We start from the raw sequence: 12,232 nt of genomic DNA, 5'->3' as shown, positions 1-12,232 counted from the left end.
GCTTACAAAATTTTATCTCATTTGAACCTCACAATACCTGTTAGGTAATGTCACTAGAAGTGTTCCAATTGAGTAGATGCTGAAGTTTCAGACAATTTAAATCTCATTTGGCCTAACAATAAAAAGCTCTCGGAAACAAGTTTTGGGATGCTTCTTGTACTTATTTCCAAATTTTGACTCTTGTTACCCTGGAAGACAGCACCACCTTGTGGACAGATAAAAGAATAGCTAGCCTGTGGTTGAGTTAAAATGCTGCCTTCATCTGAGTTCTTCCTTAGTACAGATTCAGATGATAAAGAAGGAAGTCAATGAGGGCGCAGCAGTTTCCTCTGTCTTGCTACTATCTAGGTCAGCTTTCTGTATTAAGTATTTTAACCAGGCAGGTAGCTTGGTCATAGGCAACAAATATCCTACCAGTAAGGGACCAATTACAAGGGGCTACAAGATGTTATAAGTTGCCTACAGAAGCCAGGAATAAAGACAAAGAGAATAGAGAATACACTAAAGGGAAAGAACTATTAATAGACTAAACTTGCTATGACCTTTTAGTAGAAAGAATACTGTTCTTGAAATGGACATCAGATCATGTCACGTCTCAGCTTAGAACTGCTCCGTTGCTTCCCAGTTTCAGAAATAAAAGCCAAACTCCTTAACAAGGTATGCAAGGCCTCAAATTATCTATCTGGACCAGTACTGATCAACAGAAATATGAGTCACACAGGTATTTTAAATTTTCTAGAAGTTGCAGTAAAAAGGTAAAAAGAAATGAAATTAATCATAATATATTTGTATTTAACCCAATACATCCAATGTATATTTGTTCAATTTATAATAAATATAAAAAACTTTAATGAGATACTTTACATTGTTTTTGGGGGGTGCTAAGCCTTCAAAATCTAGTACGTATTTTACTCTTATAGCACATGTCAGTTTGGACTAGCCACATTTCCATTGCTCAACAGCCACATGTGACTTCTGGTTACCATACTAGATAGCCCAGGTGTGGTCTTACCTCTCTCTCTAACCTCAATTCACATTACTTTCTCCTTCAGTAATAAGGAGGCAGACTCAGTGGCCGAATTTTCTTTACTTTCTTAGGAACACAAACCTACTTCTCACCTCAAGGACTTTGCACATGTTGTTCTCTCTGCCTAGAACAGTTCTCCTGCATTCTTCACGTAAACCAACTTCTCAATTTTCATGTAATCTTAAATGTCACGTGCCCCCAAAACCTCCTCCAATCATCTTATCCAAGGTTAGGTCACTCTTGACAGAATATCTTGTTATTTCTTCAGAGGACATCTCTTATAGTTACTTATTCATTCACTTATTTTTTTTGTCTGCTTCCCCTTTATATCTGCTGTCCTGGGATAGTTATTCATAGTTAATTAATGGTTATTAATAGTACCCTCCCTTTACTCCCCAAAGTATCCTAATTTAGATGATAAATTATATGTTCACTTTAATTATATCCTTTAAACAAAGAACAGTACCTGGCTCATGGCAGGTATACATTAGCTATTTACTGAATATATGACGAACAGTCATCTTATCATAACCTTACAAAGAATTATAGGCACTTTTTTTATATGACAAATACATTTCTGGAAAACCTCACATTCTGCAAAATCTCACACTAAAATAATAGGTTTTATGGGGAAAACATTGTTGGGGCAAACTCAAAAACCATGAAGCTTTGTAACCAGAGTTCTAATAAAACCAAAAAATTAGTGGAGGCAACATACCCCAAAACACTAGAGTGGAAATGCCTGGTTAAAGGTGCAAGATAATGCAGATACGGTGGAGCTCAGTGGCAGCCACGGGAGGAAGTGAAACTTGTCACAAGCCAAGAGCCATGCAATGCTGAGGTTACACTTCTGGGGAAGGTACTTGAGTGTAACTTTTCATTCTTAATTTTCCTGAAATAAAGCTGAAAGGGCTCCCATTTAGGTAGCAACTAAGCTAAAGGCTTTTTTTTTTTTTTTTTTTGCTTTTCTTGTGGATAATAATCCTTACATGCCTACTATTCTAACTTTCCTTGCCAAGGGAAAAAAAAAATCACATATTAATAAGCACAATTTCCACATTAAACTGCTATCATATCCCTATTTGCCAACTGCACATAGGCTAATTATTATCAAAGAACACATAAAGAGAACACTATTGGCTCCCAACCTTGCTGACTGGGGTCTAAATTATGGTCTATGGGCCAAATCTAGCCTGCTGTCTGTTTATTTAAATAAATGTCACTGGAACACAGCCACATTCACTTACATTTTGCCTGTGGCTGCTTTTGCACTAAAACAGTAGAGGTAAGTTGTCTTGATGGAGATCTTCTGGCCCACTGAGTCAAAAAAATGTATTCTTTCACCCTTTACACAGACTCCTGCTTTAAATCACCATGAATCTAAAGGGGAGGGCGGGGTCACAAAATGTCCTCAAAAAAGTCATCTCCCCAACTCCCTGGCTCAAAGGAGGGGTACAGGGAGTATTATTCAGTGGAGAATAGACCTTTAGGGGAAAAACCTGTCCCTCTATCCTGGCAGTAGACATCGTGACAGTGGCAACACCTCTTACAACTCAAAAGGCATCAGTCCATCACCAGTTTCATAAAAGCAACAGCTGCTGCCACTTTCACTCTTGCCTGAATTCCCAGGGAGGGTTGAGAGAGAAAAAGAAATCACCTGGGACATGTACGTTAAAGAATTCTTTTCTGTAATGTGATAATCATTGCCATATGTCAATTTCCTAATTCTTATAATGCATGTTAACTATTTTGTTACCTTGCTGGTACTTGTATTTTAATTTGTGGCTATAACAATAAAGGGGAGCCAGCATCTTACCCTCTTAAGAACTTGTAGGAAGTAGGCCTGATTAAGAGAAGAAATTTGTGTTTCCTTTCTCCAGGGGAAAACACTACCACTTAAGGTTCCAAAGCCCTTTTAACTCAGGTAAATAGGTAACAGAAACTATACAATGTTTAGAGTTTTTAAGAAACTGCTTATGTGTTTCTTATAAAGAACAGATACGATTAATAAACTATAAACAGCCTACATAGTGTTATAGCCAATAGTTGTTTGACTTCCACTCTTCCCAAAAGTTCATCCTATATCCAATAAATTGTCATGAATTAATCTTACATTTCTGCATACTTTTATTAGATAATTCAACATTTTTCAAAATAAACTGGTTATTATTTAAGGCATTCTTCTGTCATTTATCAAATGATGGAATTTACCCCATTTCTCAATTGATAAATCTCTCTAAGAAATCTCTCTAAATTGTAATCTGTTTGTTGGTATTGCCCTTTCTGGGGCACAGCAACCAACAATCCTAACTGCACAAAATGTGTCCCACTCCTATATGTAAAATGCTGACCTTTCTTTCGGTTACTGAGGTTTTGTGCAGCATTTAGTTCTAAGCAAGCAAAGAGTCAGAAGGGCTTGGCCCACCACTGCAAAGGAAGGCTGAAATCACTGGTTGCCAAACTCTGGACCAACACAGGAGGGGAAAAGAGGGTTTTAGTTCACTAGGCACCCAAAGGTAGAACTTCCTTTGTGCTCCCCCATACTTGGTACTTACATCTTTCACAGGTCTGTCTCCTTTACCAAGGGCATGAGTTCCTTTTGAGTTCATATCAGCAAGGACTATTTATCATTGTATTCTGAGTGCTGAAGTAAAGTCGTGCTATTATATATGTACTTCCCTTGCTTTCACTCAATATATGTTTACTAAAGACCTTAACATGTACGTAGGCAAGCAGAGACACAACAATGAGCAAAACAAGATACAGTCCCTGCCCCTACTGGAGCTTGCAGTCTAAGGGGGAAACAAAACAATAATCAAATTATTGCTTTAATCAAAGTGTGAGAAAATGATCTGAGGGGAAAATCCAGACTTTCATGAGAGCACATAAAAAAGGACTCAGACTTAATCAAGGAGTTCAGAGAATACATCCTCAAGAAGATTTAAGCTGATACTTGAAGGCTGAGTAGGCCTAACTAAGGGAAAAGGGAATGGTAGGGAACAATATTCCATATAGAGAAGACATCAATGCAAAGGATGGGTGGCAGGAAAAAGAAATGCTTACTCAAGGAACCAAAAGAAAGCTGGAGAGGCTGGATGAGTTGTACAAGATAAGGCTGGATGAGAAAGGTAGAAGTCAGACCATGCAAAGCCTGAGGTCATGATAAGGAATTAGGTTATCATTCTGTGAATAACAGCAAGCTTTATCAGGGTTTTAAGCTGTCTGTGTGTAGCATACTTTCATTTTGAAAAGATCACTCTGGCAAAACACTTGAAAAATGAATACTGTTACAAAAGGACTGTTCAGGACCTCCTAATCTCTGTTGGATGAATAAAGAAATAAACACTAAGGCTTACTGGGTAGAAGGAAGCAACTGGAATTAGATTATTTAAAAGACAAATCAGTCCCTAGTCAGGTCGCCAGTAAAATCAAAGTCTGACAGACTGACAACCAAAATCAGAACCAAAATTCAAGGGAATGGAGTCTGAGGCTATAGATGCTGACATATCAGGACCCAAGTGGAGCCTCAATTTCTCTATTTTAAAGCACAGCAAAGTGAAGCAGAGGTGACATGAGCTACTTTGGCATTCTGAAACGTAAGAGGAGAGGAACAAAGCAGCACATAAATCATGCCATATTCTACTGTTGCTGTGATCTGGGTCCAGACACACACCTTCAATCTGAACGGAGAGAATTCCCAGATCCCGAAGCTGCTGGTTGTTGCTCTGAGCCAGGATCCGTAGCCGCTCTGCTGCTTCCCGGGGGATGTTGAATGTTACACGCACGCTGTTCCAGGGCTCCACCTTCTGTACCTTTAGCTTGCTGGATTCTTGATTGTGAAAGAAAGAGAACATTAGTAATCTTTTAGCCACCAGAAGACATGGAATTAACAACAACAAAGTAAAAGAACAAAGCAGAACACCAGCTTGGAGTAGCTGAGAGAGCTTAGGCTTTGGTGTTAGACTTTAATCTAATCCCAGCTTTACCACTTAGCACCTGGATGACCATGAACAAGTTATTTAACATTTCTGAAACTTAACTTTCTCTTCTCTAAAACCATGAAAAGACTACTTTATGAGATTGTGAATGCTAAGTAAGATAATATAGGCCAAAAACCTAGCACAGGACCTGATATACAATAAGCACAAATAAGTGGAAAGCAGTAAGACAGGAAGGAACATAAGAGAGAAGAAAGGAGAGATAAGTTTAATAAAATAATGTCTACTTCTGGACTCATTTCAATGTACGTGAATTGAGAAGCTGAGTACACGGAAGTTTCAAACTTCAAGTGAAATTCTATAAAAATTCAAATGGCAGATATGCCAATTATAGGATATTGGGGAATGTGCAGCTATAATTCACTAAACTTGTTAAAGAAAGAGCACTAAAAAGGAACATAGTAGATTCCCTTCTAAAACGTTAAGCAATTTTACTTCTTCAAATGAAATATTTGAAATTTTAACACTCATTTAAATATCCACTGAGCATCTCTGTGAAAGATACTTACAGAGACAAGGAGCAAACATTTCTTCCAATGTCCTATAAATGCTTTAGTTTAAGGAAGACTTAAGTTTTGATTCTTTGTATCTTTGGTTTTTAATCTTTCCCTACTTTAAACAAGAGTAGAATTCCTACTGAAGCACACCAAATTGAGGGGAAAAGCAACATAAATCTGAAAAGTCAATGCAAACTTCAGGATGAGTTTTTAAAAGTAATTGAGTGGGGAGCATATGGCTCAGTGGTAGAGCACATGCCTAACACGCAGGACGTACTGGGTTCAATCCCCAGCACCTCCATTAAAATAAATAAATAAATAAATAAACCTAATTACCTCCCTCCCAAAGCAATAAGCTGATTCAGCAATTTAAAAACAAGAAAAAAAAATATGGCTAATTAAGAGAAATGAGCAATCAACAATTTCAGGCCCAGCTAGACCTTAAAATATATTATGACTATGATTATGATGACAATTGCAACTTTAACTCATAAAATTCTCTAGTACTATGATAAATAATCCATAACTATAAAGAGCCTTATACAACATAGTGAAAAGAAAAAATTCAAAAAAGAAAGACTGCTTTCCTGACATCAATTCTCAAAGAAAAAGACCTCAAAACCTAAAAAAGCTAGTTAGCACGTGACCAAGTCAAGATTTATGATAAAAGGATAAAATCTTGGCTTTGTACTATGTCTGAAGGGATTAAATAACTGTGGTAAACAGCAAAGATGGAGAAATCTAAACCAAAGCTGAAAAACACAAATTTCCAAAAGACCACAACAGGTTATCTAAATGTGTGAAGAGGCCAGGTGGGAACTGTGGTGAGGGGAGGGCCTTCCTTCAGTGGCAGCTGCTACTCAGCACCACCTGGGATAGAAGGCGAGCTCAATGTTATCAATTCTTTCCTTTTTAAAGATAAATCCAATTTGGATTTTAATGTAAAATATCTCATTTTTTAAAAAGCACTGGCAATGAAATTCAAACATTCAAAAAAAACCCAAGAAACTAAGGTGGGTCATAACACATGGCTGTAGACTGGATCCAGGAGGCTATCAGTTAACCTCTGATATAAAATTTAAGAGTACAAATTTCAAGTACATTTTCAGTAGAACCATAGAGTAAAAGACTTTTTATAAGCTTTAAGGGGCCTTAAAGACCCAGTCTAACTTCTTCATTTTATAGGTAAGGAAACGAAAGACCAGAGAGTTAGAAACAATAAATAAATTTATTTATTCTTAAGAATTACTCCTATCCATTAGAACAGACTGCTTAAGGATTACTATGCTAAGCAGTGCTTTATGATGTTCAGTCCCTCCGTGTACTTAAAAACAAAAATACAACACAATTTCTATTGAAAAAGGAATTCTAAAATTCCAATTTTGGAATTAAAATCAGTCTTTCAATTTGGTATGGCACAGCTGTACTTTGTAAAACTCAAGATAACCACAGAAGGGCAATTCAAAAAGAGTAACAAGAAGGAATAATAATTAAAAGCAAACTACCCATGTGTAACAAATTGGGCACGTTTTCCAGTATGGTGTCCAATTTCCACTTGAAGTCTTTATCATCTATATTTCCCTTGAAGGCCACAAAGATTGTGGAATCCTCCAAAATACTATCACTTTTTGAGTCATCATCTTCTAGCCCAGAGTCAAAATCCATCTCTGAGTCTTCCACTGTTGATGAACACAAGGAAGTATAGATATCTTCTAAGTTTGGAAGGTCATCCAAAACCATGGTGAATATTATTCCAGAAGCATATGCCAAATGGACAATAAAAAAACCTTTGAAAAGAGAAGATACAAAAAGCATTACAAAGGGGGAGTGCATAGCTCAGGGGTAGAGTACCTGCCTAGCATATGCGAGGTCCTAGGTTCAATCCCCAGTACCTCTATTAAAATAAATAAATAAATAAATACATACATACATAAATAAATATTTTTAAAAACCACAATAAATAAAAAAAACAGGCTTATGTGCTCCAAAAAGCATTACAATGTATAATTACACAATCAATAATGTATAATCCAGAGTTTGTGAAAACTATAATTTATTTGCCAAGTAATACAGAAGTAGCATAAAAGTTAAGTAATTAAAAAGAGGATAAAGTATTTAATAAAGATTACTAGAAATAAAAACATACCAGTTTTAAATAAAATTACTTTTTATTTGTCAGCCTAAAATATGGGCAGGAGGGAACAAGATACCTCAAGAAAACAGAATACTAGCTCAAGAGACTCATTTGCTCACTTATGATCATCTGCCACAATGGCTTGTGCTATTCCTTTGGGTTTGCTAAGATTAACCACCAGTTATCTCGCTCACCCACATAATTTACAGATTACCTATTGACTTCACTTCTTCCTGGGGCTTTTGATCTTTTATAAAGAATCAAAAAACAGTATGACATTCAGGAGAAATTTAAAAACCAAGTGTATTATTTATTCTACCTTTCCTTGGAAAGGTAGAATAAAATTAATTTCCAAATGTAATTATTTCAGGGTAGCCAAATAGCTCTAGTTGATGAAGGAATGCTCTTTTTTTTATAGAATACCAACTTGAACATAAAAGAATATCATTAGAAAAAAAATCACAATTTTGCAATCTCTAATAAGGGAATTCAGGCAGAGATCGTTAATAAGGATAAAGCATTATGAGAAAAACTGAGAGTTCTGGATATTCATATGATGTCAAAGTATCATCCCAGATAACGCTGGTTGGCAAAGGAAAAACTCTAACTTCACAATGGAAGGACCTGATTGGCTGAACGCAAGAATCAACCTGTGTCATTAACAGAGAAATAACCAGAAATTATGTACAATATTAAGTGCACAGCACTGCCTATGAAATATTCTTGCCAAAAATGTTTAACCTGAATCTAACAGCTTTTTAACAGGAGACAGAGGACCAACTTAATCAACACCATGAAGAAATAATTAGACAAATCTAGAGTATGGGATTTCTACAGCACAACTGGCTTGACCTCTTCAATAAGTCAGTGGTCATGGGGGAAGAAAAGGTGGGTAAAACTGTTCTACATGAGGAGATTTAATAGACTTAAAAATCAAATACAGTGTATAGTCCTCTACTGGATCTTGGTTTGAAAAAACAGCTGTAAAGCACATTTTTAGGATAATAAGGGAATTATTACTAATTTTGTTACATGTGATAATAACGGTGTTATGGTTTTACAGGACAATGTTTTTGTTTCTTAAGAGATGTATATTGAAGCATTTAGAGGTAAAATGTCATGTCTGTAATTTACTTTAAAATAATTGAGGAAAAATAAACAGATTAACCAAATATAACAAAATATTAATAATGGTTAAATATAGGTGGTGGGTATATTGGTGTTCATTATATTTTTATTTGTACTATATTTATATATATTTGAAATTAATCATAATAAAGTGTTAAAATATTTTTTGAAAAAGGAAAAAGCAAGCATACCAGAAACATGGTACTGATCTAAGGTAAAACTCCACCTCAGAAAGGCTTAGAAGCTTACTTATGAACATCTTCCAAATCATAGCAGGATTAAAAATAAATATGTTTGAATATGTGTATTTATAAATATATAAATTTATATAACCTATATTGTATATAGTTAGCTACCTACACCAGTCTTTTCAGATTTAAATATATCTTATATATATTTTTATATATCTATATTTATATATATTCAGATGTATATGTGAATAAACACAAAAGACTAATAATAGGTTTTTCGTATTATCTGCTATTTGAGAGACACTATTATGCACCTTAGAAATTACAAATTCATACACTTACAGGGGTCAGGCAGGTAAAATAAATAAGAGAAGGACAGTAGATATTAAATGCATTTGCACATACTATATGAATGGTCTAGGCAATGGGAAACTCGCATACCCATTGATGCTGAGTAGCTGCTACTTCGCGCCACCTTATTATTTTCTTTTTGAAGGGATAGGAGTTGTGCAAGTCCAGGACTAACATATTGTCAATTTCAAGAAAAGACTAAAATCCATATATTTAGTAAAATTTCCGAATTTTAAAATAGATTTACATTTCTGGAAAATACTGTATGGGTAAACAAAGCACACTGTAGCTTGCACATGGCCCACAGGCCATCAGTTTTCAATTTCTAATTAAGTCTAACAATCCAGGTATGACTCACAAAATTGACTGGCCCCAGTGAACTATGCTGGGTTTGGTGCTGTGCTGGAGGAAACCAAGTATTTAAAATACATTTAAGTATTATGATGTGCCTCTTGGGAGGTCTGTGGGCTCCTGGGAGAAAGAAAAAGAGGATCAAGGTCTTAACCCCAGCTATCTCCCATAATTAGCTAAAGGACTATCTTCTCCTTTGACAAAACTCTAGATAATGAAGGAAACAGAATTTTTATTTGCTATGTAACTTTAGTAGAGTCGTTCCATTGCTTGGAATTAAGCTGAATCATATCCACTCTCACATAAGTTTTCACTCACCAAAATGTCTTTCTTAATTTTTATCATTTATCCAGGTCATCTTCTAAGTCCAAACAAGTTGGCATTTTTAGGGCTTGTATTTCAAGGTAGCAGCCAAATAAAAATTCTAAAAAGAAAAAGGAAAAACAAAAGCACAATATTATATAGAAATTACAGGTGGGAGGGTATAGCTCAGTAGTAGAATGTGTGCCTACCATGCAGGAGGTCCTGGTTTCAATCCCCAGTACCTCCATTAAAAATAAACAAATAAACCTAATTACCCCCCCAACCAAAAAAACAAAAACAAAAACAAAAACACCACAAAAATTAATTAAAGAAAAGAAATTAGAGAAGCGATCCATCTTTGCATCAGAAGTCAATGCAAATATCACAATTTGTCAAGGCAAGTTAGACATCTTTAGATAATGTTAAAATAGAGTTTTCATTAAATCTGAAAGAATGTTTTTTTCCTGAGATATTAAACCACTCATTAACTAGCAATTCAAAGAATACAGAAGCAAAGCTCAGGAACATACAAGAGCTTCATTTAAGAATCATGAAACCAGGCCGCTAAGCCTCCCTATATATTCATTTCTAAATCTGTCAAATTGAAATGAAATCAACATCATGCCACACTGTTCAAATACTTGGAGCCAAAACAAAAATATTTTGTACATGCACTTAAATAAAAGACCCACTTCTTCTAACAGAATTTCAAATTTTGTTTGTAAACTTCATAAAGTATAGATTTTAGTTTTTTCATATTTTATCTATAATATTTCATTTTTCATTAAGTTTTCAGTTCAAGTTCTAAAGTATTCTTTATTGTACATACAGAAATTATGCATAGAAAGTGCACAATTTTGGTGTGCTTCAGAAAAAATTTCCCTCTTAATAAGAGATCAGTCTACCATGTCTATAACTTGGCTTTACAGTTTTACATTATTCCCAAATATTGATTTTATAATATCAAATTTTAGGTATATGTCCTAGGTATTAATAAATATCTATTGGAGAAATAACTATCCATTGGCTATATTCTAATTCAAGGAAAAAAACCAGTTTTTAAGTCTTGAAGGGAACATTAATAATAATTAATCTTTAAGAAAGGCCATAAAGAAAATCTCATTAAATCCAAAAAGTAATAATAGTATAGTCAAACACTCTGGTGACAATGCACTGAAATTATAAGTTTTAAATAAAATCAAGAATGTTCTCCTAGGGCAATCTACCCAAGCAATAGAAATAGAAGCAAAAATAAACAAATGGGACCTAATGAAACTTAATAAGCTTCTGCACAGCAAAGGAAACCATAAGCAAAACAAAAAGACAACAAAACAAAAAGATGGAATAGGAGAAAATATTTGCAAAAGATGAGACTGACAAGGGCTTAATATCCAGAATGTATAAACAGCTCATACAACTTAATAACAAAAAAAAAAAAAACCCAAACAACCCAATCCAAAAATGGGCAGAAGACCTAAACAAGCAATTTTCCAATGAAGACATACAAATGGCCAACAGGCACATTGAAAAAGTGCTCAATATCGCTAATTATCAGAGAAATGCAAATCAAAACCACAATGAGGTATCACCTCATACCAGTCAGAATGGCCATCATTCAAAAGCCCATGAATGATAAATGCTGGAGAGGGTGCAGAGAAAAGGGAACCCTCCTACACTGTTGGTGGAAATGTAGTTTGGTGCAGCCATTATGGAAAACAGCATGGAGATTTCCTCAAAAGACTAAAAATAAGACTTAGCATAAGACCCAGCAATCCCAGTCCTGGGCATATATCCAGAGGGAACCTTAATTCAAAAAGATACATGCACCCCAATATTCGTTGTAGCACTATTTACAATAGCCAAGATATGGAAGCAACCTAAATGTCCACTGACAGATGACTAGATAAAAAATACTTGGTATATATACACAATGGAATACTACTCAACCATAAAAAAGAATGAAATAATGCCATTTGCACCAACATAGATGGACCTGGAGAATGCCATTCCAAGTGAAGTAAGCAGAAAGAGAAAGAAAAATACCATATGATATTACTTATATGTGGAATCTAAAAAAAAGACAAACGAACTTATTTACAAAATAGAAACAGACTCACAGGTGTAGAAAACAAACTTGTGGTTACTGGGGGCAGGTGGGGGAGAGGGATAAATTGGGAGTTTGAGATTTGCAGATACTAATATATATAAAATAGATAAATAACAAGTTTATACTGTATAGCACAGGGAACTAT

The 12,232-nt window shown here is 35.0% G+C and overlaps 1 protein-coding gene across 8 annotated transcripts in view; it reads right to left on the bottom strand.

Annotated features, from left to right (window-relative positions):
• NCOA6 (nuclear receptor coactivator 6) overlaps positions 1 to 12,232 on the bottom strand; it is an 86,090-nt gene that overhangs the window by 41,504 nt on the left and 32,354 nt on the right. For all 8 annotated transcript variants that reach the window (XM_064475749.1, XM_031433947.2, XM_031433949.2 and 5 more), the window contains 3 exons: positions 9,996 to 10,101; positions 7,028 to 7,309; positions 4,701 to 4,856 (listed from right to left, as the gene is read on the bottom strand). In XM_064475749.1, the coding sequence (XP_064331819.1) occupies positions 4,701 to 4,856; positions 7,028 to 7,262 (391 nt within the window). In that variant the 5' untranslated portion in view covers positions 7,263 to 7,309; positions 9,996 to 10,101. The remainder of the gene's footprint in view (positions 1 to 4,700; positions 4,857 to 7,027; positions 7,310 to 9,995; positions 10,102 to 12,232) is intronic.

The sequence above is a fragment of the Camelus dromedarius genome, chromosome 18 (assembly GCF_036321535.1).
Source record: "Camelus dromedarius isolate mCamDro1 chromosome 18, mCamDro1.pat, whole genome shotgun sequence".
Classification (NCBI taxonomy): Eukaryota; Metazoa; Chordata; class Mammalia; order Artiodactyla; family Camelidae; genus Camelus; species Camelus dromedarius.
Note: the sequence above shows the minus strand (reverse complement) of the source record. Positions and strands in the feature narration are given on the sequence as shown.